The 12,761-nt window shown below is 36.2% G+C and overlaps 1 protein-coding gene across 8 annotated transcripts in view; it reads right to left on the bottom strand.

Annotated features, from left to right (window-relative positions):
* LOC122553706 (gephyrin) overlaps window positions 1–12,761 on the bottom strand; it is a 537,285-nt gene that overhangs the window by 235,944 nt on the left and 288,580 nt on the right. For all 8 annotated transcript variants that reach the window (XM_043697923.1, XM_043697929.1, XM_043697921.1 and 5 more), the window contains one exon: window positions 403–495. In XM_043697923.1, coding sequence (XP_043553858.1) covers window positions 403–495 — 93 coding nt within the window. The remainder of the gene's footprint in view (window positions 1–402; window positions 496–12,761) is intronic.

The following is a 12,761-nucleotide window of genomic DNA, read 5'->3' as shown; positions in this document are numbered from 1 at the left end:
GCCAAAATAGAGCCCTGTGAAATACTACTCACCACATAACTGCATTCAGCTTTTCTGTTGTCCAATCATCTCTCTCCAACTCTAAATACCTTTGACTTTTTTTATGTACTACCTTGATAAATGCTTTTTTTTGAAAATCAGTTTAAACCATGTATAGTGTATTTTCTTTGCCTACGCTTCGTTACTACAATGAAGAATCTTAAAATGTTGTCCAAGGACTGCCTGCTTTTAAGATCCATGCTGACTGGCCTTAATAAGCTCATGTTTGGCCAAGTATTTGTTAGAAGGTTAAGAGCAAGAACAAGTTAATGTATGAAGGCTGTTACATTATGAAAGAGGCTCAGAAGAATAAATTTCTTTGGAAGTTCTGATTACTTGGCACATCTATAAAGAAACACTCACCTCTGGAGTTACATCTCTTGGAGCAAACCCAGTCCCCCCAGTAGTTAAAATAAGGTTCAATTCCTTATCATCACACCATTCTATGAGAGTTTCCTGAAACAGAACACATAGTATTCCTGGTTACTGCATCAGGAATAAAATATAAACACAAAAAGCATGAACACATTAATCCTTGTGCTTACACATCTACAAAGTACATTTAGAGGCTCAGATAGGATCTGGCACATCTACATGACCAAGTCTGAACACAATCAAACAGCATTCTAATCCACTGAAAATGACAAATACAATTGAAAGTAGCACTGCTTTATCATATCTGTTTTAATTCCCAGAAACAGGTCCACAAAATAGTATTCTTAACGCTGTACTAAATTATTCTGGGATTTCAAATTTTCACTATTTAGAAATTTGGTGAAGTTCAGTGAATGGATAAATATTCAGTATTATGGATTTACTCCTCTTTATTCCAACTGTGCAGTTGAAATGTGAATCTGTATCAGCAACGTCTCTCAGACTAACAGCTAACAGTGTTTTTCAAGAAACTAAGCTTCTTAGCATGGACAGTAAATAGGGTGAGTAGTTTATTTTTAAAAAGGATGAACATTCAGTTGTATTAAATATCACACCACTCAATGTTATTTTTATTGTACTGTAATCCCCAAGTAAAAATAAGGATACCAACACCTCACCCCCAGGATAAGAGACATTTGAGATAAAGGAATTTATATCCAAATGGGGTCTATTGCACATTATCTTTGACTAACTCAAAATATAAAGTTTGTAAAGATAGCATTCAATTTGGGTCATCCCTGATTCAAATTGAACCGTGTGTCTTGTTAGCATGTCGTTAAGGTAGGGTAAAATACTCAACTAGTGTGAATGATTGAAACATTAACGGGGCTATGAAAAAAAGCAACTTGCTTTCTTTCTTCACATTCATCTTCACTTTTCAGGTTCATGATACTAACAACAATCAACATTCATACAGTAAAGCACAATGCCTACTTTACTATAAATACAAAAGAAAATCTGTTTCCAGAGAACAGCATGTGAAGAGAAATAGAATTACTTTGTTACAAAAACAGAAGGTTCTGGAGAAATTCACCAGGTCTGCCAGCATCTGTGGCGAGAAAAAACATTTACATTGAGAGTCCATCAGACGAAAGAACTCCATCGCCCAGTTTCTCCAGAACTTCCTGTTTTTGTTTCACATTCCAGCATCCACTGTTCTTTATTTTTATTTTAGTAATGCTTTGTTACTCTGCTTGTCAGGCTAACAGACCAAAAATAATATTTCTTGCTCATGAACCTTATATTATTTAAAGCCATTTTTCCTGATGTCTACCTTTGCCAATTTGATTTTCCTAATCTACTTGAAGTTTAAAATCATTCATAATAAGTGACTATCTTTTTTACATGACCTTGTTATCTGATAATTTATTTTCTGTCCTATAGAACTGTTTGGGAGCTTATAGACCACTCTCACTAGTATCTTCATCTTCTCGGTATTTCTTAACTGCGCTGATATGGTTTCTAAATCACCCAATCCTTTCTTGCAATCGTACTTATTCCTCATTGAACTAGCAACACTACCTCATGATCCTTCTCTTCCTGCCTGTCCTTTGAAAAAGTCACATACCTCTGAAAATTTAGTTCCCAACTTTGCTCTTCTTGTAACCATGATGCTCTAAGAGTTTTGAAATAGCACTCATTGGGGCATTAATTCAGTTCATTTGTCCCAAATATTACTTATATCTAAATAAAATTCCATTATTTCTGTCTTTTTACCACTTATTTTTCTCATTTGTCTCTCTTCGCTGCTGTTTTCTAATGCTTAGAGTATTTGAGAATCAAGTGTCTACTAGACCCAAAGCAGATGTCAAACCCAGTTTAGAATGAAGAAATTATAAATGAGATGTTTGAATGCATGGATTGTCCCAATTTTTATGTTGTTATTTCATACTGATCTTGTAAAGAGACTGCAACAGAAAGGAGACTTTTATTCTTCACAGTGGGGAGGTGTTATGATAGTTGTAAAAGTGGACTGTCAGATTTTAATTTCCATCATCTGATTTTTTTTGCCTGAGACCTATAATTGACTAAAATGGTTTTACAAAGATTTACAAGGATGTTGCCAGGGTTGGAAGATTTGAACTAATAGGAGAGGCTGTTTTCCCTGGAATGTCAGTGGCTGAGGGGTGACCTTATAGAGGTTTATAAAATCATGAAAGGCATGGACAGGTTAAATAGACAAGTCTTTTCCCTGGGATGGGGGAGTCCAGAACTAGAGGGCATAGGTTTAGGGTGAGAGGGGAAAGATTTAAATGGGGCCTAAGAGGCAACACTTTCATGCAGTGGGTGGTGCGTGTATGGCATGAGCTGTCAGTGGAAGTGGTGGAGGCTGGTACATCTGGATGGGTTTAAAGGGATATGCGCCAAGTGCTGGCAAATGGGATGAGATTAGGTTAGGACATCTGGTTGGCATGGAGGGGTTAGACCGAAGAGTCTGTTTCCATGCTGTACATTTCTATGACTCTGCGAATAGAATGAATGTCAATGGCCTTCTCCCATGATTGATCCACTTTGTTGTGTGTTATGGAAATGTGGTCAGGCAGATCATGACCTCAGCAGCACCACAGCAGTCACTTGCATTTAATCATGAGCTTGATACCATTGTCAGGAATACAAGCTTCAGTCTCTAAACCTCAACACTGATTTAAGAATCTGGACAGAATATCACTGCTATGTTTCATGCATCACCTCATCAGCCTCTTGTTCTTTATGCTCTGGTCCTCTGTGCTTTAACAATTAATTCCAGGGTCTCATCAGCACTACCAGAGTCACAGCTGAAGGATTTATCTAGTAGGCAGTGATAAATGTCTGTCTTTACCATTGAACCTCAAATTATTTCATTGTGCACTTAAGGCATCTGCCCTCATTACAGACTCATCCAGCTGAATTAGAGTACGATTCCATCTTAAACATAAACTGAAGCAGTCAGTCTCAGCTTATTGCATTTTTCCCGTCAAAAGTGGCCAGGATTTTGTCAAATGTTTTTGGATGATGATTCCAATGCTGACACAATTGTTAGGAAGTATTTCAATTATTTTGAATAGATATCATGGAGAAAAAAAGCTTTTTTGAGACATTGAAGAGGAGATGAACTTATTTGATATGTAAGAAGTTGGTAAACAAGAAATAGCCATTTCAAGTTATGGATGACAAAAAAAAGCTAACCCTAAAGGAAACATATGTTTGGATGATGGAAACAGAAACTATGATGTAAAGTTAGAAATTGGAATTGTAGAGATAGAGTGATAATCTATGTCTGAATTTGTTATCACCATTTGAAGTCTGCAGATCAATTTAGGTTTCAACTGAAAATGATTCATGTTAGATGCAATCACTAATCAATGCATGCTATTAAGAATATAAATGAAGTTATACTTTAACTTTAACCATTATTTACTAATGGCAGCATTGCTTTGAGATTACTACCCTGGCTGCTTGTGGTGAGATGTTAAAGGGTTAATTTGTTCTGCTGACATGAAAGAAGTTGGATGTCCCGGGGGTGTGTTTTTTCTGTCTTGTAGGTAGGATGTGACAATTTAATCATACTCTGTAAAGGCTGCAGTTTAAGGAATACCTAATCACACATTGCTTCTGAAAATAATCTAATTGCTTTACATTATTTTTGGGTGGCATGTGACTATGGGGGAGTGGAGGAAATTGTGTCTTGCGTGCATGACTGACTATGATGTAAAACTCTGTATAAAGGGAGGACAGTTCCCTTGTTCAGAAAGCCTTGCTTGATACGCTCTGCAAGCATAGTAAAGAGTGTTATGTGATCCTCCAAAAGTTTGTACTTGCTAAAATAAATTGTGGCTGTTCACAGAAGTTGACGTTTGCAGTTGCATCAAATGTGTAAGAATGTCAAGAAGGGAATCTAACAGTGGAAAAAAAAATTGATATGCATCTTCTAGATTCCACTTGAACTTGTACATGTAAAGTGTTAAGAATTTTTTTAGAAGGCAAACAGAATTTCTTTCATAATTCAGTTTGAAAAAATATGCTTTTATGTATGTTTCTCACAATTTTTATCAACAGTAAGTTGTTCATTACAATTAGTAATAAGTTCAAACTAAAAAGAACATTGCATTCTTAGCAATGTAAAATGATTGCAAATATGAACTATTTCCTGATTCAATTAAAAATGCAAAGAAGCCTCTTGGTTCAGAGTACCGAAGCACCTGCTGAAATGCAAAATTATGAGACAATTATATACATGAAATTGTCTAAAATAGGTAGCTGTAGTTCAAAATAATAATCATAACACTAATCTTTAACTTCAACTATTCCAGAGGAATAAAATTATTAAATTTTAAATATGCATTTATGCTTTGGTACTTCTCCCTGTCATTGTGAGAAATTTACTGCCCATGCAATATGTATTAGAAAACACCAGTTATGTGCATAAAACTCCTGTTCAAATCTATTCTAATACCATGGTATAGTAGAAATCTAAGTGATTGCATCTGTTCACTTTTTGATTTGCAATGATAAAGTTGGTTGGTTTTGAAGAAAATTCATAATGACTAGATTTTGCTGTGAACATTAAAATTATGATGCTTACTACTGACCTCAAGGAAATTTGTTCATAAAGATCCAACAATCTCTTGTGGTATTGGTTTCAACTTCACTGATTTTAATTTGAACCTGACCAATGGATCTCTCAGCACCCTGCATCAGTGATGTAATCATTAGTACCTTCCAAACCCACTACCTCTATCAGCCAGAAGGAAAAATACCATGCTGCCAACACCTGGAAGTGACTCTCCACCATTTTCTCAAGGACAATTAGAGTTGGGCAATAAATGCTGGCATAAACAGCTGCCCAAACATGACTAAAAAGCAGGATAAGCTGCCAATCTCAGAGGCAGCAAACCTGGAAGCAAAATGCACTGGTCTTATTTCACAATTTTATAATTTTACTGCTTTACTTGAAGTTTGAGACATATACATTATTAACCGAAACAGCAAAACAACTTAAAAATACATATTTTAATGTTAAAAATCAGTTTCAATCAATGCAAAATCTGACAGTACAAAAATATAAAATTAGTTTTCAAAGAAAAGACATCAAGCTATATAGTTTAGTCAGCTAATAAACAGCCAATTACACCTCATTAATTAAAAAAAAAATTTAGTGGTTTTTAAACACCCACGATGCAGTCTAAAAGAAGAAATTCTCATCAATTCGATAATTTAGAAAAATTGATTTTCTATTGTGGACTTCAAAAAGCATCCTCTGAAGGAATGATACATCAGTGACTGCAATGTTTGGATTTGCATGTTGAACTGCGTGCTTGTGAACACCAGACTTGGTTGTCAGTTTCAGCGAGATATGTCAAAACCAGTTCAGAATGATAACTTCATTTAACGATAACAAAAAAATCTCATTGCCATAGACCTGAATCATCGTCAATCATCAGTAAATATCCTCACTTCTGACCTTTGGAGGGAGAGATGGTCACTGGTAAAACAGCTAAGGATGCTTGGGTCTGGGATACTACGCTGAGGATATAATTGCTTCGAATATTTTCACTTAGATTACTTGCTACCTAATGTAGACATTTAGGTCCAAGTGGCACAGCACAGAAGCTTTGTGTATTCGCCTTAATGAAATAGTGTGGGTCAGAAAGGGCTACAACAACATAGCATTGATGCTGCTGCAACCACTGCTTCCTGCTCAGGAGCTCCCCATTGGGAACATGACAACAATGAATTTACCAGTAAATATGATTATAATTACCCTAGATCTGCAATAACATGAATATCTTGCAATCATACATAATGATAAGAGATTATTAACTGTTCAATCGAACAAGTCAGCTTTATTCAATCAAAGGCTGAATGAAAATGAAAATTAGTTAACACGCTGAAAGAATTTCCAAACGTATTGCTTTGGTGAAAGTAAACTTTAAGCACATTTATGGGCATAAACTCTCACTGAACAGAAAAGAGGTATTTTACTGTGCATGTACAAACAATAACTATCTTGGCTGAGCTGTGATGCATGTTTTTGGGTGAGCAGTAAATAATCATTTGAAAATGAAGATATTAGCCTCACAGTAAAATGTTTTTCATGATTGTGCCTCTAAATCCCAAATAATTTTGGTATTTCTGTTCATACAGGAGTATTCAGTGAAGGTATACACATCCTTGTGGTAACATTTCCATAGTCTTACCAGACTACAGGGTTGCTCACTAAATAGAGAGGCACAACTGTTAGTCGTTTAACCTGAGGGTCACCACACCTCAGGCAAGGGGAGAGGTTGAGAAGGAGAGGCCTTAATTGTAACCTCAGCCAGTGTGGGAATTGAACCCTTGGCGTCACACAACATCATAAACAAATCATTCAGCAACTGAGCTAACCTGTAGGCAGTCTATGAAAACTAGAACAAGATGATGTTAGCTCAGTAAGCTAGATGGCTGGTTTGCAAAACAAACTGATGTCAACTGTGAGAGTTCAATTCCTCTATTGGCTGAGGTAACATAAAGGACTGTCCTTTTTATCTGCTCCACTAGCCTGAGGTGTGGTGACCCTCAGGTTAAATCACCACCAATCATCTCTCTCTCATGAGAGAGAGTAGCCTTATGATCTGCTAAGAATATACCAACTTTACCTCCTTTTTTTATCCTGCTGTGTCAATCCACCCAAAACCACAATTAGGCTGGTTCAGTTTTATTTTATGCATTTACTTTAATGGGCCCATTTTTCTTTCATCTAAAATAATTTCCATTCTTCCTTTCAAACTGAAACACGATCTATGACTTCTATTGAAGTGATTCTTGTTGCAACCAAAATGAAGGCCTGAATCATGCAACCAAGTTGGACAATTACCAAAAATAATACAATGAACTTAAAATTTATTCAACAAACCATTGGTATTTTTTCCTAAATTTATATGTTGAACATATCAGACATAATGATACACCCAATGTGAGTTTCTCCTTGCTGTGCCTATAATCGCAACTGACAGGTTTGGGGAAGATTAGAAAAGTCAGCTGTGTTGGTGTGTTGAGGATCAATAAGACAGCATCTCAACACGCACAACAAAATGCAGATGCGAAATGAAAAGTGGCCAACGAATGGAATAGATTTTCAGGATAAGTAACAGAAGAAAATACACTGAGACGATTTGAAAAGCAATTGGACTTTAGAATCCTGAGACTCTTTGCAAGGATGATCAAAGAATGTCCTTTCACATTCATAACAATCTTGCCAGCTTTAAATTAAAGAGCTATCATACTGTCGCTTTGTGGGTCTAATCAGACAAAAAGCAGAAGAAGAAGAACAAGCCTGTCAATTTTGAAAGTGTTTCTGGATTTGGCGAGAGTATCTTTGCTAAGTAAGGCTAACCATGTCCTTCAAGAAAATAAAATGCCTGAGCTTACTGACTGCTAGTTCATGTTTTTGTGATAGATAATCAATACATGAACGATTTGTATCTTTTGCATAAGAATCTTGCTCAGTCAATGAAGTAACAATATTAAATAATTTCTGAAATATCCAATTTTAACATCATCCAGAACCACAAATGTATGTTTGTGAGTTTATTCTCAAAAAGGTAAAAATGAAAAGCTTTGTGCATGATTTGATTTATTAGCTTCTGTTGCATCGGGCATTACAACCCAGCTATTTGCATAAGATATAAAAGCTCTGATGAGCCTCCAGGGATCCTGAACGACATTCTGCCTCTATTGATGCAGACATTTCAAACAAGTTTTGACAGACAATATATTGGTCCATGAGGACTTTCAAAAGACAAAACTGCTTTCTATCCATTCAGACTCACTGCTTTTACTGTGATTGTTTTTGTTGCATTCTGTGTCCACTGACACATGAGGGAGCCCATTTTCAGTGGATCAGGTCCTGGTGCCAAAATCTCTGTTAATAAGTAGAGATCATTACTGCACATCAGGAGAATCAACAAGAACCAACTGTGGATCAGATTATAATTTTGAAGTGTTCTGTGGAAGATTTCTTTCTGTGCCCAATTCCTCCCTCTATTCCTGGATTCAAATTCACATGCTCACAACTTTTAGCAAGTGCAAAATAACATTTGTTCAATCAAAGACAAAATTTCAGTTTTCCTCCCATTTTCTAGCTATTTCTTTGTCTTTCTCTTTGTGCATGTTTTCATTACTGTTCTACCTTATACATTCTCTCATTCTCAACGTTCATCTTTCTCAGCATTTTGCTGTCTCTTATTCTCTGCTTATGTCACTGTGTTTCTCTCTGTCAATTTGTTTCCGATTACTCCCAGTGGGGTTCTCTATTGCTGTATGCAGTCTGAACTACATCCTTTTTCTGCAGCAATCTCCAATTGCTGTATATACCACAGGGACCTCTCCCAATTCCACGCCTCCTGAGCAGCTGATCTATTTGTATATCATATAAGCTGTCAAGCTCCAGCACTTCTAAATCCCCACTGACCAGTGTGCTTTATAATCTTTCTCTGTTCAGTGAGGCCCCAAGCAGCTGATTACCATGCATTTAGGAACTTGGCAAGATGGAAAAGATAAATTGGTGTTGTGCAAGATTTGTGTCGTACTCAAACTTCTTCCAACCATCAAATGTGTGGGAGCTTCAAACCAGCTCGCTGCATAGTGCTTTTCTGCACTAAGTTCTGTCACTAACAGAAACCTTCATATAAACTTCATTGAAATTAAGTTCAAAGTGCCAAGGTCATTATTGTCTGTAATCTTGTTACTTTGTGTTCTTGGATTAGTTTGCCTGATAGTATGCCGTACAGTAACTGGATTTATTTGTATTTTACTGAAATCACCAAGCTACTATGGGCGAAAATATTTTCAAACTCTTCTCCAGTGACACTTGTGATTTCCAAAATTGAAAGGTTGGGTTATTTTATGTTTCACAGGATTGCAAAACATCAGGATCTTATAACGGTTACAAAATAAATGGATTACAAGCTGTATGGTTCAGTAATTTATGGAAACACATTTTATTTACAGCAGAGCTTTCTAAAGTTCAGCTAAAGGCCACAGCTTCTTTATTTGTATTCAGATTTCTCTTGGTAAGCAAGACAACTGCACTCAGTGGAAGCCAATAATTAACTGCCTGTCCTCCTACAAATTACAGCTCTCTTTATTGATGCACTATTTGGAAATGCTCAGTATGATCATTCAATGCTTTTATCCTTATTTGCAACTTTCAGCTTCAATAAACAAAAATACCAAAATCTTTCCAAAAATTTTGTCAAAGGCCTTTTAACACTACATGGTATTTTGTTGTGATGACAAAACAAAAAAAAATGGTTGCCATACTTTTGCTGGTAATGAGATATTGATCTTGGAAATGCAACTGGCTGTGATTTTCCAAATTAAATAGTTACAGCAATTGGCATTGCAAAGCAACAAGATGAAATCAGTTATTTCAGTCTCAACAATCTCCATTTAACCTGGAAAAGATCCTTTGCGGAAGAACATGATAAGTTTTGCTTTGTTTCATTAACACATGTTTGAATCAGTTTATGAAGAAAGATAAAGTAAGGTACACTTGAAGATGGACAATATTTCTTTGATCATTTGTAAATAAAAATAGCTCTTTCTCAACAAATATAATTAGAGAAAGCCAAAGTGATTCATTGCAAACTGAGAATATTTTATGTATTTATTTACCTTTGTTTTTTGCTATTGGTCATGATAAGACCATACCATTCGGAGCAGAAATAGGCCATTTGGTGCATAAAGTCTGATCTGCCATTTGATTATAACTGATGTTTCTCAAATCCATTCTCCTGCCTTCTCCTTGTAACCCTTGATCCCCTTACCAATCAAAGATCTATCTTGATCTTAAAGACGACAATGACTCAGCCTCCACAGCATTCTGTAGCAGTGTTTCACAGATTAACTACCCTCTCGCTAAAGCAATTCCTCCTCATCTCAGTTCTAAAGGGTCACCCATTCACTCTGAGACTGCGCCCTCAAGTCCTAGCTTCTCCTGAGTGGAAACATCTTCTCCATATCCATCCCATCCCATCCAGGCCTCTCAGTATTCTATAAGTTTCAATGAGATCCCCTTCAGTCTTCCTAACTCCACCAGTACAGACACAGAGTCCTCCACTTGCTCTATTAAGAGTCAGTATTTCTTGATTATCATTCTCAACATTTGTACCTAATAATTGAGTATCTCTTACCTACCTAGATGTGAGCTCTCCTTTTCATTTTGTTAAAAGATGCAAATGCATTGAGCAGTACCAAACTAATTCTTATTTATTAGTAATATGTCTATCACAGCGTACTTTGACTGGTTTCCTATATCGCATTTGAGCCAGAGAGCAGTCGAAAGAATAATTCAGAGAGCACTGCTGTGCTTAACTGCCCACCCTGAATGGTATGGTTTCACAGATTAATGGTTTTAGTTTGTAAATTGCATTTGACGTGGCGTGTTTAGTTCTGCATCCTAAAAGTGGCAAAAAAGTACATTTGTCCATTGCATATTAATAGCCCACAGAGATATGATTCTTTGTTTGCATTGTTGACCCCAAATTGCAAGGTTATGATTACATAACTACATGGTGATAATACTAGGGAACAGAAATAAGAGTCTGTGAATGCTGGGTTGACATTCAGATAGTTGGTTGCTTCTGATTAAAGTGGAATGTTATGCTCTTGGTAAATAGTTAACTTTCAAGGTATTCCGATCTTGCTAAAATTGATGATGAGGCAGGTACATTTAATGGGAAACTTCTGTGTCGATTGTGGAACATTCAAAAATGGAGCAGAAAATTTCAGCAGAATGCACTATTTCATCTGCAATTACAAACCTTTGGTCCCACTGTGGATAAGTGGTCTGTCCTTTGGTTCTTTACTGCTATAGTTCAGACCACCCAGAGGCAACCAACAAATTTTCTCACCGATCGCACTTGTGACTTTTAAGATAATAAACTGTCAATTAAGACTTGTAATTCCCCCCAAAAAAGGCACGATATCCAACTAGAGGCTGAATGGAAAAACTCTCGATTACAATTTCTGTCTCGCCAGTTTTTAAATCCTGTCTTTTGCATATTAAGAAGGCACCAGGAAATGGCAACTTTGCACACTTTTCACTGTAGACCTGCGCTCGATTACACATGACAATAAAATCTAAATCTAAATAAGACCGTAAGACATAGGAGCAGAAATTAGGCCATTCAGCCCATCAAGTCATGGCTGATAAGTTTCTCAAACCCATTCTTCTGCTTTCTCCTTGAGTCCTTTAATAATCAAGAACCTATCTATCATCATTTTAAATATATGTTAAAATACATCAAACATGTTCACAGATTTACACACAAATCTGCTTTTCTGGAAAAAAAAGTATCAAAAGGCAGAGTTTCAACTCTTTAACGTATGAACCTTACTGGAATCTTCGTAGAAATCTGATCACATTTCTTTTTATAATACTAGTTTTCTTTTATACAATATGCCAAACAAGGAATAAGATTGTGGGTTTAGAATCATCATTAAAACTTATTTAGGTTTCACTCTTGGATCATATTTAGGATGAAATTGAAGGAATAAATAACATGTTTACAAACACTGTGTGCTGCCAAATACTTGGTACAAAGTTTATGTTCAAGTTTGAGACCAAACAAATCTTGTCACATGAGAGAATCCAGAATTCTTCTCCTTTTCCTCAATATACAGGGTAAATTGGGAATCAGCATTTCCAGTAACAAGGCATCAAACTTGACTAATTAGTCTCACCCCCGCACTATGCAGCACAGAAATGTTCTGCACACAGTTGGTTAAAGTGTGAGCCAAAAACAACAAAGTGAAGAAGTTGAAGCCAACTAATGGTACCTCTTAACCAATTGGATTAAAGATTTGAGAAATACAAAAAATGTAGACAAAGAGTGCATTGGATTGGACAAATTCAATACTAAATAAGGTACAGAAAGAGGGATAAACAGGGAAAGAAAGATTGGCTTGAGAGATGGAAATGAGAGGAAGTAAGGAAAAAGAAAACATTTAATTTAAAATTAGTCATTTTCAAAATCTTCTTGAATAATAAAAAAAACTACAAGGAATGCTTATAGTGATAACATTGAAGTTATTGCAGTGGATTTAATGGGCACTTATAGAGTCATAGATATGTACAGCATGGAAACAGACCCTTTGGTCCAACCTGTCCATGTCGAGCAGATATCCCAACCCAATCTATATCCTGAGAAAAAGGGAAGGCTAAGGGTAAGAGACCAATTTATCAAAGGGAAAGATGGAGCAGCTCAGGCAGCAACTTTTGGGTATTCACAATTACAATCACACTTGTTCCTTACCTGAAGCTGTTG

The sequence above is a fragment of the Chiloscyllium plagiosum genome, chromosome 10 (assembly GCF_004010195.1).
Source record: "Chiloscyllium plagiosum isolate BGI_BamShark_2017 chromosome 10, ASM401019v2, whole genome shotgun sequence".
In the NCBI taxonomy this organism is placed as follows: domain Eukaryota; kingdom Metazoa; phylum Chordata; class Chondrichthyes; order Orectolobiformes; family Hemiscylliidae; genus Chiloscyllium; species Chiloscyllium plagiosum.
Note: the sequence above shows the minus strand (reverse complement) of the source record. Positions and strands in the feature narration are given on the sequence as shown.